The 12,895-nt window shown below is 43.0% G+C and overlaps 1 protein-coding gene across 1 annotated transcript in view; it reads right to left on the bottom strand.

Annotated features, from left to right (window-relative positions):
- Positions 1-10,878: 10,878 nt before the first annotated feature.
- Positions 10,879-12,895, bottom strand: part of DRAM1 (DNA damage regulated autophagy modulator 1) — a 47,985-nt gene continuing 45,968 nt past the window's right edge. Inside the window, exons 7-8 of the mRNA XM_066589852.1 lie at positions 12,557-12,649; positions 10,879-11,125 (exon numbers count right to left, since the gene is read on the bottom strand). Coding sequence (XP_066445949.1) covers positions 11,081-11,125; positions 12,557-12,649 — 138 coding nt within the window. The 3' untranslated portion in view covers positions 10,879-11,080. The remainder of the gene's footprint in view (positions 11,126-12,556; positions 12,650-12,895) is intronic.

Genomic DNA, 12,895 nt, shown 5'->3' with positions numbered 1-12,895 from the left:
CACTAGCCCCTGCCCCGTCTCCTCCCCATTCAGAGAGAGGGAAGGGGAAGACAGCTTAGTAGAGCGAAGCTGTCTTCCACCGCCTGACGGCATATATGGCAAACCCTATGTCCTAATATCTCGGCCGGTGCGGCTGATATGTGTGCTCTCTGCGCAGGGGTTTGAGCCGACCCTGCTAAACTATTTAATTTCACAGGGGTGGGCTCTGTTGGCCTTCTCTGAGTCTAGGTTATATATCAATCCCAACAACCATATATCGGTGGGATATGAATTTAGACCAGTGAATTGTGATCTTACTCTAATCAATTATATGGAGTCACACAGTGAACTACATCAGTGTGAATGTGACTATTTGTGTCTCCTTTGATTAGTAACAGCAGACTGTCTATACCACAATAGTCTGTTTTCAATAATTCAGACTTTACCATTTGAATAGCCCCATAAATGTGGGCAGAAGCACACTTATATATGTACACCTATTTTTGGGAGTTTTTTGACTCATGTTATTCTGAGTCAATAAACACTATTACATCTAGGTGATCATCCGTGTTATTAAGCTCTGTTTTCATCAATACAGACCCTCATCATTGAATTTGCCCCGTAAATGAGGGCTGGAGCACACATCTGTATTTGAACTTATCCTTTGGAATATTTGACTCTTATCTATATTGACTCAATAACATCATTACATTATTATTGTCAATACGTCTTTTTATCTATGACAATATTAATGTGAATAAGCCCCCTTTTTGAGGGTTGGAGCAGTTGATTGTTCAAAATAAGTGATTCAGTGGATGTTATATACCCAATTGAATTAGTTGTATCCATCCTGATGAAATAGTGTCCATTTTTTTGGCACTAAAGGAAACACGTCGATGTGATGTCTGTTTAAACAAGCTCCGGCTATTAGTGATACCAGATATAAGATAGAATAGGTCGCTCCATATAGTCATCTGGCTTATCTTTACTCATTACCTTATGGACATATGAGATATTGAATGAACTTGGAGGGTCATTATCCTGAATCGTACCTCCCTCTAGTTGTGGGTGTCAGCACATCCTGAATATTGTTGCTGGTGGAGTCGTATGACTTCTTTTAATTTCACATATAAGCTTTTTTAGAATAATTTAATAAAAGTTATTTTTTATACATCAGTAAGGTTCTTTTCGGTGACTAGTTGTTATAATTGTTAAAAGAACGTTTCTGCCACAGTGAATAGTCTATATGGCAAACCCTGAATCGCACAGTAGCGTATATCGGCCGGCTGTTATATGCTCGTATGAATAAGCCCTAAGGACTGTTTCACACGGGCGACAAAAGCATGCAATTTTCTTGCAATGCGACAGTGCTACAAATCGCATATATGTGAAGCCCATGCTTTTCTATGGGTTCTTTTACATTAGCGATATTTTGTAGCCTGCAACATTGCGAGAAGCAAAATCACGGGTTGCTAAATATTACAGCGATTTGCTATGTTTTGTAGCCCATGTTTCCTTATGGAGCCTTCCATTCTGTTGCATCCCATCGCACAAAAACATGGTTTTCGTGCGGGGCAATGCAACTTTTACAGTAGGAAATCCTACTGTAAAAGCCCTAAAATAAGCCCTAGCTGCATAGAAAAACCAAATACATCACCTAACAGCAGCTGTTCACTCTGTAGTGTCTTCTCTGCAGGTCTCCAGCACTTGCTTGTAGTATTTTCTCAGCCCTTCCTGATTAGGGGTTCAAATTACCTGCCTCCAGAAAGCGCTGGCTGTGATTGGTTCTCAAGTGTCGTGGCTCAGCCAATCAGAGCCAGCGCTCGATGAACCAATCACAGCCATCCATTGAAAAGAAAATACTACAAGCAAGGGCCAGGGACTTGCAGAGAAGACGCAGCAGTGTGAACAGCGGCTGTTAGGTGATGTATTTGCTTATTTAAATTTTTTAATGCAGCTAGGGCTAATTGTTGGGATAGGGCTTATATTTCAAGCCCCCCGAAAATCCCGGCAAAAGAGCGCTACAAAGTTGCGCGACTTTGTAGTGACACGATATCGCCGCAAGAATACGCAGTGATATCACTGCAAATTTTTCTCGCGGCAATATTGCATCGCCCGTGTGAAAGAGGCTTAAAAGACCTACAGCGGACTCTTCCAGCTGTAAAAAGCTGTGTTCATGTGTCTACTATTAGAAAAGCACTAAACAAGAACAATGTTCATGGAAGGACATCACAAAGGAAGATGCTGCAGTAGAAAAATAAAATGTTGGCCTGAGCCCAACCGGCTGCTCCACAATGCTTTTGGAAATATGTTCTATGGACAGATCAGACAAAAGTGGAACTTGTTAGCACAAATGCACAACACATTGTTTGGAGGGAAAAGAACACTGCATACCAACATCAAAACATTATCTTGACTGTGAAGCAACCATTTGGGTCTGCTTTGCTACCCCAGGGCCTGGATGCCTTGTGATCCAGGTGTAATCAAACATCTTACAAGAATGTAAAGGCAGCAGTCCATGACCTCCACTGGAAGAAAGGTTGGGTTATGCAACAAGATAATGACCCAAAGTACACAAGTTAATCTAGGAGCCCATTTACACGGGATAAATATTGGGCAAACAATGCCCTACACTCGTCCAAGCACATACTTGCTCTCGTGCTGCTGCACAGGAGCTAGTATCGCTGGCTCACAATGGGGAGGCTGGAGGAGATTTCTCTCCTCACGCTCCCCCACCTCTCTCCATTGACTTAACATAGCGGACGTTCAGTACTGAACAGCTGCTATTTACACTAAACGATGATCGTTCAGCTCATCATCCATCATTTATGCTGCATAAAGGATGGACGATGAGCTGACCGCTGATTGCTCGGTGTAAATAGCAGCTGTTCAGTACTGAACGTCCGCTATGTTAAGTTAATGGAGAGGGGCGGGGGAGCATGAGGAGTGAAATCTCCTGCAGCTGCTGGCCACTGTGTGAGCACTTCTCCACCACTTCTAGCACGGGAGCAGTTAGAAAACGCAATCCTAGGCAGACAGCCACACAGAAATGTCAGACCCTGGCCGCTGCCTCCGCTCTGCGCATCGCCGGCTGGCCGGCAGTTGGCACATCAAAGAGCCAAAGCCGCAGGAGTGGTAAGTGCCACGCTGGTCCCTGCAGGGGCTCGGGTCGGGTCCCGCTTCGAGAATGCTCCATTTTCCTGCAGATTCTGCATGGATGGTTTCGATTGAAGTCAATAGAAGCTGTCCGGCTGTCTGCAATTGGCATTGTGGACAGGCTGCGGATTCTGTGGAAAAAGCAGGCGTTTAAAAAACGCAGATTTGTGTGCCCGTTGATGAGATTTTCGGTTGCGCTGTGGCCGTGACACATCCAACCGAAAATAGCTGCGCCCGTGTGAATGAACCCTAATCCCCATTCATAGTATGAGTGAGCAAATAATCCATCCTGCTAGCCATGTCCATAGATGTTACATGAGGCTCACCACTTGGCCTTGGCCAATTATCTACAGCTCTGTTAAAGGGTGTGTGTTCAGGACTTACTGTTTACGACAGACCATCATGCAGTAACACAAAAGTGACAGGACTACTACCGTGTGATCTAGGACGCCAGGCAACTGTCGTCCAAAACTCAGGACATCCTACAGTCTGGCCCAATTATCTACTGTGTTATGTTGTCCCACACATTCATAATATGGATGATACACTAAGGCCCTAGAGAGTATTCATGATACATGTCGCACCCCATCCCTTCACGTTGTACAAGACATAATAGTATAACGGTATCATCATTCTTCTGCCGTACGTAGACTAGTCAACCTCTTCCACCCATGTAGATCCTCAAGCTTCAGCCATGAACAGAGTGACAAGCTTCTGCAAATATGGTCACAGCAGGGCAGTCGTCTTTATGTCCATGGCCCTCTACTTGTGGATCCAAGGTCTCTTGTCTGGCTCTTGGGTTACATATTGTGAGTCTCCAGGGGTTATCAAGGTATAATTCACACGGCCATTAGTGACATAACTCCTGATATAAAGCACTCGCCTAGGATGGGTAGCGTTGATTACACGCCCATAGCAGGGGCGTAACTATAGAGGATGCAGGGGATGCGGTTGCACGCGGGCCCAGGAGCCTTGGGGGGCCATAAGGCCCCTCTTATCCATATAGGGAGCCCAGTACTATGAATAAAGCATTATAGTTGGGGGCTCTGTTACAGGCTTCGCATTGGGGCCCAGGAGCTTCAAGTTACGCCTCTGGCCCATAGAGAACATTGGGCTCTATCATGCATAATACAACGAAAAATAGAACATACTGCGTTCTTTTTCGCACTCATGTATTATGCAATTCCTACATGCAAATGTGAGCAGAACTGCATATGGCAATGTATTTAATTGCCTGCGAATTATTGCAAATCACATGCACATACAACGCATGCGTAATCATACACTCGTGTGAGCCGGCCTGAGATGTGTTTGAATGCTGAAGCACACAGGATTTTTGGAGGGTTTCACAGGTATGGTTTTCCATATTCAGCAGACATACACATAAATTGATGTGCACATACTTGAAAGACACAGTCAGTCATTATACTGCATAGTGTTCACCAATTATGCTACCACAGAGTACAGATATAATATACTAATGTAACAACAACCCTTCTACTGCCCCCTTTATTAGTGCCATCACATAATAATAATGCATGCAGAGTCACTACAAACCTCCTTTTTCCATTCAAATAGTAACAAAAGTATACAATTCCAGCAATGTCAATGGGATCAGTATAAATCCACATGTGGCTAGCTCCCCCTAGTGGTCGTAAAAGCATTGTAGTTACAACAGAACAAATACAATGTAAACTAAAGCTAAATATTTTAGGTCCATAAGAAAGAAAGTAGTATAGGCATTCATGAAATAGTATGGCAAATAACTAGTACAAAAGGATACTAGGAAAGAAAGCAATTATTAGTATCTCAAAAATTGTCATTTATGTCTAGCAGGTTCCTGTTTTGTTGCATCGTGGGCAGGCTTTATAGGTGATAATGGATTGAAGAAATATATACAAAGTTTCTCAAAAGTAAGGAAACAGGCATGTAAAATGAAAACTGTTTGGTGGATGATGATCCAATACTGGGTACAAGCTGCGGAGGCCAGACCTATTATACCAGCATGACAGCAATAGTAAATGCTGCAATCTTGGATTCAACTTCAGCTTTTGACTGGGAAGATAGATGTGTGAGATATCAAGGTGGCAGAGAATTTCACCAGATAAACAATGGTGTGCTTTATGTAACCATGATATTATTTGTTCTCTTGTCAAAACTGTGATTTCTATTCTGTACCACATTGTGATTGATGCCATTGTCCCAGGCAGAATGTGTTGCGATCATGCTCATTTCCAGTGAACAAAGCACACATTGCAGAAGATTTCAGCCAAAACTACCCAAACAGGTCTCCCATTACCCATTTTTAACGCTTGCTTTCCCACGGATTTACGGCCCGTCCACAGTGTCAACTGCGGACGGGCCGCAGATTGGATGGCTCCATTGACTTCAATGGAAGCCGTCCGCACAGGATCTGCAAAAAAGTGGAGCATGCTATGATTTTCTCCTGCGCGCGTGACCTGGGAGAAAATGACATCCGCATGCTTTGAAATAGTTTGCGCACGCTAATGCATCTCTATGGACAGCTTAATTTGCGGATGTCTCGCACGGGCTCCGCAAATCAGATCCGCCCTTTGACACTGGGCCTTAAGCTGCTTTCACATCTGCGTCAGGGATTCCGTTTTCGTGCTGCGTTTGGAGAATGGGAAAGGGGAATCCCTTGGCTGAACAGATCAGTCTTATGACGGAGCAAATACCAATGGATTCACAAGTGGAAAACATTCAGGACAGCTTGCAATCTTCCCAGGAGTAGACAACACACAAATTCACCCTGAGGTCAGACCGGCCAATATTCAGAGAAATTGCCAAAAAAACAGCAGTAAAATTGGTGCCCAATGCTGCCCTGAACATTTTATTCACAAAATGTGAGAATGTCAAATCAATGAGAAGGCATCCCAGGCCTGAAGAGACGCCATTCTTGAGGAAAGTATACAAAATGTGTGATGGACATAAGGAAGAGAACAAATGCCATGGAGGAAATCTCCAGACCACAATGATAATTAGAGAGACATCGGTGTGAAGGTCCGACTAAAGGAAGTCTGTTATTTACTATTTCATGGCCTTCACCGCACCACTATTCATCCCAATTTCTGCTATGCTGTGTGCCCTGTGTTGCTCTCTCCTGTTTAACTTTATCCGGTAGTGTATTACATTGTAGAATAACCTTGTTGTTTCCCATAGATGTCATTTACAGAAATTGATTCTGTATATTTTTAGCATTTTCAGTATAAATGTCACTCATCCAACCTCTAAATTTACAGTCACAATACGTATGCAGCTAAGATCAGAGCCGCATCTAAAAATGGTCATATATGTACTGGGGTTAAAGTGATGAAAATGTGCACCAGACATTCAGAACAATTGTACTGAGCACTAATTTATTGGTGTTCAACTGGGCCTTAAAGGCCCATTTAGACACAACGATTATCAATCAAAAGCCGCTCAAAAGTCACTCAAAAGCCATCTTTTGAGCGATAATCGTGTGCATTTACACGGCAAGATGATAGCTCAAATTTCGCTCAAACGGCAGTTTGACAGTTTTGAGCGTTCACTTTGCATAGGTGTGTAAATGACGGCTCAGGCTGTATGCAGAAGACAAGCAGGACCGCTATCTTCTGCATACAGCTGTTGCCTTCTTGGAACGCTCAGCTGGTATACAGCTGAGCATTTCGAGCAGGGTATGCAGAACACAGCTGCAGCGCTGTCTTCTGCATACTCCTGCTGTGTTCACGTAGCGCATAACTAGTATATAGCTGAGTGCTCCGACTGGCGTATACAGAACACAGCTGCAGTGCTGTCTTCTACATACTCCTGCTGTATTCACGGAGCGCAGAGCTGGTATACAGCTGAGCACTCCGAGCAGGATATACAGAACACAGATGCAGTGCTGTCTTCTGCATACTCCTGCTGTGTTCATGGCACGCACAGCTGGTTTATAGCTAAGTGGCAAGTATGAGACTGATGGAAGCTCTGACCGATAAGAACTTCCATCAGTCTGATGTGGGAGGCCCTTGTTAGATAGCACAGTAAGAATTTAGTTTCTTTTCATTAAAAAATGCACCCTTTCCCTGTAGTCGTAAGGTGGTGCCATAGGTGGTCGCCTACTGTTACCTATCACTCATCCCGATCCTAATGTACAATCAATGTATGAAACACCAAAAGGCCTGTTACCTTGGCCATAATATGGCCACATTCTATAATTCGTACTGTGGCCACAAAATCTGAAGCCGGTGAAGGCTTGTGGACACTTAAGCTGGCATTATTATGCGGGTGCTGTGTCTACGAATGTTAGGCCAAAGTCAAACTTTGTGTTCCTCTGTGTATTTCGCAGAGTGAAGTTATCCGCTTGGTCCCGATTTTGGGGCCTATTGGGTTATGATGTTGTGGAGTACCTTGGCTGTTGAATCTATAACCCCTGTGCTGGATGACTGTAGTGTCACTCTTAGAACCGGTGGAAGTATTGTTTCTCCTTGTGGAGACTCCTAGTTAGCTAGAAGAAACTTAGGGTATGTTCACAAAGCAAAATCTGATGTAGATTTTGCCTCTAAAACGGTGGCAGAAACCAGTGCCTACACCATCCATTTCTGTCCCAGATTTAGCACTTGTCTATGGGCAAAATTAATGTTTGGCATTAATGACGTGGATTCCACATGGATCCATATTAAGAAGTGACATGTTGCTTCTTTCCTGTGACCTATTTGAAATCCACAGTGTGAACACAGTAACACGGCATACCATTCAAATGAAACAGGATGCATACTGCAAGCAGATTTTGCACAAGTGCCAAAATGCATCATGTGAACATTCCCTTATAGGGCCGTGCAAACTCCTATGGGAAATTTGATATACAAATGGGAGAAGGTACGATACCTCTGCAGTGCCACCTATTGGAAGGTAGCTTCCTTATAAGTTAAAGGGGTTGTCCCGCGAAAGCAAGTGGGGTTAAGCACTTCTGTATGGCCATATAAATGCACTTTGTAATATACATCGTGCATTAAATATTGGCCATACAGAAGTTATATACTTACCCCCTCCGGTGCTGGCGTCCCCGTCTCCATGGCACCGACCGAAGCCTTCTTCTGCCTGGATTAGACGTGCTTGCGCAGTCTGCCCTCTTCTGTCCCGCTCCGGCGTGCTCGCGCCGCAGAGGTCTTCTGCGCATACAAAGTGCATTAATATGGCCATACAGAAGTGCTTAACCCCACTTGCTTTTGCGGGACAACCCCTTTAATGTATAACCTTTTAACAAGCCTTATAACAATGACTGGGAATATAAGCCAAACCAGAGTCTTCTCCAGATATAAGACATAACCATTTACAAACATCTGTTGCTGGGTTTTTGCCCCCCGTCAGTGTACAGTAAGTTTCTAGTGGGCTGCGCAAGAGGCCAATGATGTGGGTATGAGGAAGTACTGTTTCTACTTGTGGAGAGCGATAACTTGGCATGAGAAGGCTTATAGGCCATGCAAGTTCCTCTGGGAAATAGGATATACAAGAACCTCAAAACAGCTTGTCTATCTCTTCCTTATGGAGAAGCCTCTGGCTTGGTTTATATCCTTAGTCGTGGTGGAAGGCCTGTTAGAAGGTCAGACATTGGCTTATTGGGAAGCTAACTTTCAATAGGTTGTGCTGCAGAGCATGTGTTCCATCTCCAATTTGCATAACCATAGCCATCATACCTAGGAATAAAATCTATAAAATACTGTCCATGAAAACTCTGGAGAAAAACAATCTGCACGATGAAAGGGAATTCTGGTTTAATAGCAGCTTTGGAACTACTAGTACAGTGAAACCACATACAAGCTGGGAGATGTAGTCTCTTTCAATGCTCCTGCAGCTTGCATGATGCTGCAAACAGTCAATATCCACCTACTGCCAGCAGATGGCGATGGAGTATCTTTTTTCTGGTTCCTAACTTTTTTTATATAATTTATTTTTAAGGCAGCATTACAGTTTTTGCACTAGGTGGCAGTATAGAAGAAGTAGAATTAAACGAGCACGTTGATCGGCGCTTGTTACTTCAGGCTGAGAATTTGGCTGTAAAAGGACCTTAAATCTCTGCTGTCAAATTGTCTATTGCTCTTTAAAAACAGAACATTCTCCTAAACATACAATCTATAGAGACTGGAATATTTAATTGAGTCACTTACCATATAATAGAGTATTTTAAGAGTAGCATAAATAGGGTCTTAAACAGTCACCTATGAAAGCAACAGAGCTCTGTAGTTACATAATACTAATAATCCTGAATCATGCAATACAAAATTTGGAGTCAAGATGTCTATATAGAGTTGATCACGGGTGAAATAGTCCACAAAATTCAGGTGAAATCCAACAAAATATTAGAGAATGTTCTAATCAGGTCATCACACTTTGCATTATTGTTGTTTACATCCTGCACTGCACCTCCTCTCTGCATCTGAGATGGTAAAGTATCCTCCTCCCACAGCTCATGAGTGCTAAACCACAACGACTACACACAGATCAGCCAGCTGCCATTACTGTTTCACAAAGGAGGCTTTGAGAAAGCCACTATCGGACTGTCAGCAGCTATAGCTGCAAGTGTAATCAACCTCCATAGAAGAGGACCAATCTAGTGTGGAGTGGATCATCGTACTATTATATACTGTCACTGCACTCCACTACAGTTTATCATAGTTTGAACAGATGTAGCCATGTTAGCAGTAACACTTGTGGTATGCTCCTCATACAACTTTTTTTTATGTCAGTAATAGTGCTACCTTTCTGGCCCCTGGTAGTCATAACACTCCTCTTGTAGCCCCCTGGTAGTCATAGCACTCCTCTTGTGGCCCCCTGGTAGTCATAGCATTCCTCTTGTGGCCCCCTGGTGGTCATAGCAATCCTCTTGTGGCCCTCTGGTGGTCATAGCACTCCTCTTGTGGCCTCCTGGTGGTCATAGCACTCCTCTTGTGGCCCCTTGGTAGTCATAGAGCTCCCCTTTTGGCTCTTAGTAGTCATAGTGATCCCTTTGTGGCCCCTGGTAATCCTAGTCAAAGGAAGAAAATATTTTCCTGTACAAATAAATACGGCACGACCTTCAGATATGATATAATTCCCCAAAAAGTTTTTGGCAATTGTATCACATCTGAAGGTCACACCATATTTATCCAAGAACTTTTTTTTGTGCAAAACGTTCATCTATTTGGGTATTACGTTATTTAGGGTGGGATGAACCTTTTCATCATATCTTTGCTATGAACTTCCAAATTAATTTCCTCATTTCTCCACCAAGCTTGTTCCACCCTTTTTTTGTTTACTCTACGCCGGTTATCATAGTTGCCAGCTTGTGGCCCCTGGTAATCATAATGCTCCCCTTGTAGCCTCTGATAGTCAAAGTGCTCTCCTTGTAGAAGTGTCTCACTCCACCCATCACCCATACTGTGATAGTGTACATCATACTGTAGCTCCCTGTTCCTTCGCACATCACGCTGCCTGCCTCAGAGTAGAAGGGCCATGACATGAGAAAGACCAGAGTGCCTACAGTATGTGTAAAGTCATAGGCAGCACTGTGCTTGGGAAGGGAGCATGTACTATGATCGTCCGGTCCTATCCACCCGCACAGCTACTGAATATTCACGCGGCAGACCGTATTATCAGCACATCTGAAGAATGGTCATGATGTCGGCAGAAGCCAGCAAAGAGGGACAGAGTGAGGTTATATGATACACCATTGGATCAGCTGAATGGCGCAGTATAAATAATGAAAACTAACCCACTCAGAACAAAAGTAAAATCATTTATTCATAAAAACATAAAAAACATCCAGAACTATTGGACTGGCATAATTTACAAAACCACATACAGGAAATGTTACGTGTCTGCAAACAAAGCAGATAGTGCAAATTGTGTACTGGAATATTCCTACTGACTTGTAAAGTCATGATTAAATATTTGATCTTTCTAGCCCGCTGGACTGGAGCGATTGTCAAAAATCATCATGGATTTCTGTAGAAATTTTCAAAGTAACAGCCTGTAGGAGAATCATAAATATAATAATTAGGACAATTAGTAATATTCCTTACATATAAGAAGCAGATGCAATATAAAGATATACATTTGCCCAAGCGCACTTCATCCTACAGATTCTAGGCTAGAGTCACATATATTGCTAAAATGCCCATAGATGTTAATGGGCAATCATATTATTTGGTATAAGAAGCTATGAAATTACAACTGGGGAATTAGTAGGCATTGCCGCTGACTTCAGTCGCATGCATTTTAATACTGGGATCATTGTCTATTATAAGGGTAATATACTTTGTGCTCACAATGTTTCCCTCTGACAAAACATGGCTAGTTACACTAAAGTCATTACAGAAATTAAAACCCCAATGACAGCCAGGCTTACTGATGTTGGAATGGAAATCTATAAATCCTTTATTTTTGATCTTGGAATAGGGGATCAGCGCAATATGTTCTGTTGTTTCCATGCTTCGATTTAGGGCTCATTCATATGAACGTAAATACGCTCCGCATTACGCAGTGAAAAGACCTAATTGATTTCAATGGATTCGTTCCTATTTTTCCCGCGTATTTCGGTTGCATGAATAAAATGCAGCATGTCTTATCTTGTATTTTTCAGTTTCTTAATATGTAGCGTATTTACGCAACTCAAAAAACATTTACACCCGTGTGAATGAGCCCTTACGGCAACAGAAGCTGCAAGCCACCTTGCAACAATCACATTGAGTCACGTTAAGTATGCAGGATGTCCGCCACCTTGTAGAATATGTTTCTCGACATCTGAAAGCTGTGATCAGCCAAAAAAGTGGACCAGTCGGTTATTTAGAAAGTGCTTCCAAGAGCTCGTTCACACGCAGTATAGGCGTGCACAGAGCACGCTTCTATAAAAACCAATGGTTTCCTATAGAACCGTTCAGATGAATGAATTTTAGACACGCAAAATCCTTTCATCAATCAAAGATAGAACATGCGAGTGCAAGGTCGCATCTAAGGTCCATGGTGTGAGAAAACATAGGACCTGACATATCTATGGTGCGTGCATTCCATAGACTCCTATGGGAGCTGGAAAACATGCACCACGCACCTCCGATCGTGTGAACAGGCTAATTCAAATATCTGGAATTCACCTGATCTTTAGTGCAGTATAGGCGCAATCGTTTTACATGCCTATACTGCGTGCAGACAGCGCTCGTGTGAATGAGGCCTAATGCAGTGATCGTTCACTGCTTTTTTCATGTGTGCAGAATTTAGAAAAAAATGAGTTCTATCCCCTCCATCCAGACTTGCTGCAAACTAAAGATTTGTGAAGAGCCCAAGGTCTACAGTCCTTTTACTTCACTATTAACTATACTGTAGAGAGGCACAACTAGACAGCCAATCACTGCATGCATTCAGTAATACAGGGCAGGTAGATTAATCTATGATTAGGGAGACCAACCTGAAAATCCTTTATGTAAGTCAGGAAGAAGGTAACAAATCCAAAAGCTACAACCCACTCACAGACAGCACTTGCCTGGTGGTATGGAGAGGGCTATGTCCAAAGAGAAAAAATGTAACACTTGTAAGATATAGAACATTATCAGAAAATAAGCATCTACAGATACATTTGGTTAAAGGGATTGTACCAGAATTACAAGTAGTCCCCTACCCACAGAACAGGGAAAAACGTGCTGATCAGTGAAGGCCTCACCGCTGAGACCCCCACTAATCCCGAGAACTGGGGTCCCGGTATCTTGGTTCTCATCATGGCAGGGATGCTTCACCCTCCTCCAGTGAT

The sequence above is a fragment of the Eleutherodactylus coqui genome, chromosome 2 (genome assembly GCF_035609145.1).
Source record: "Eleutherodactylus coqui strain aEleCoq1 chromosome 2, aEleCoq1.hap1, whole genome shotgun sequence".
In the NCBI taxonomy this organism is placed as follows: Eukaryota; Metazoa; Chordata; class Amphibia; order Anura; family Eleutherodactylidae; genus Eleutherodactylus; species Eleutherodactylus coqui.
The sequence above is the reverse complement of the archived record's forward strand: the minus strand, read 5'-3'. Positions and strand labels throughout refer to the sequence as shown.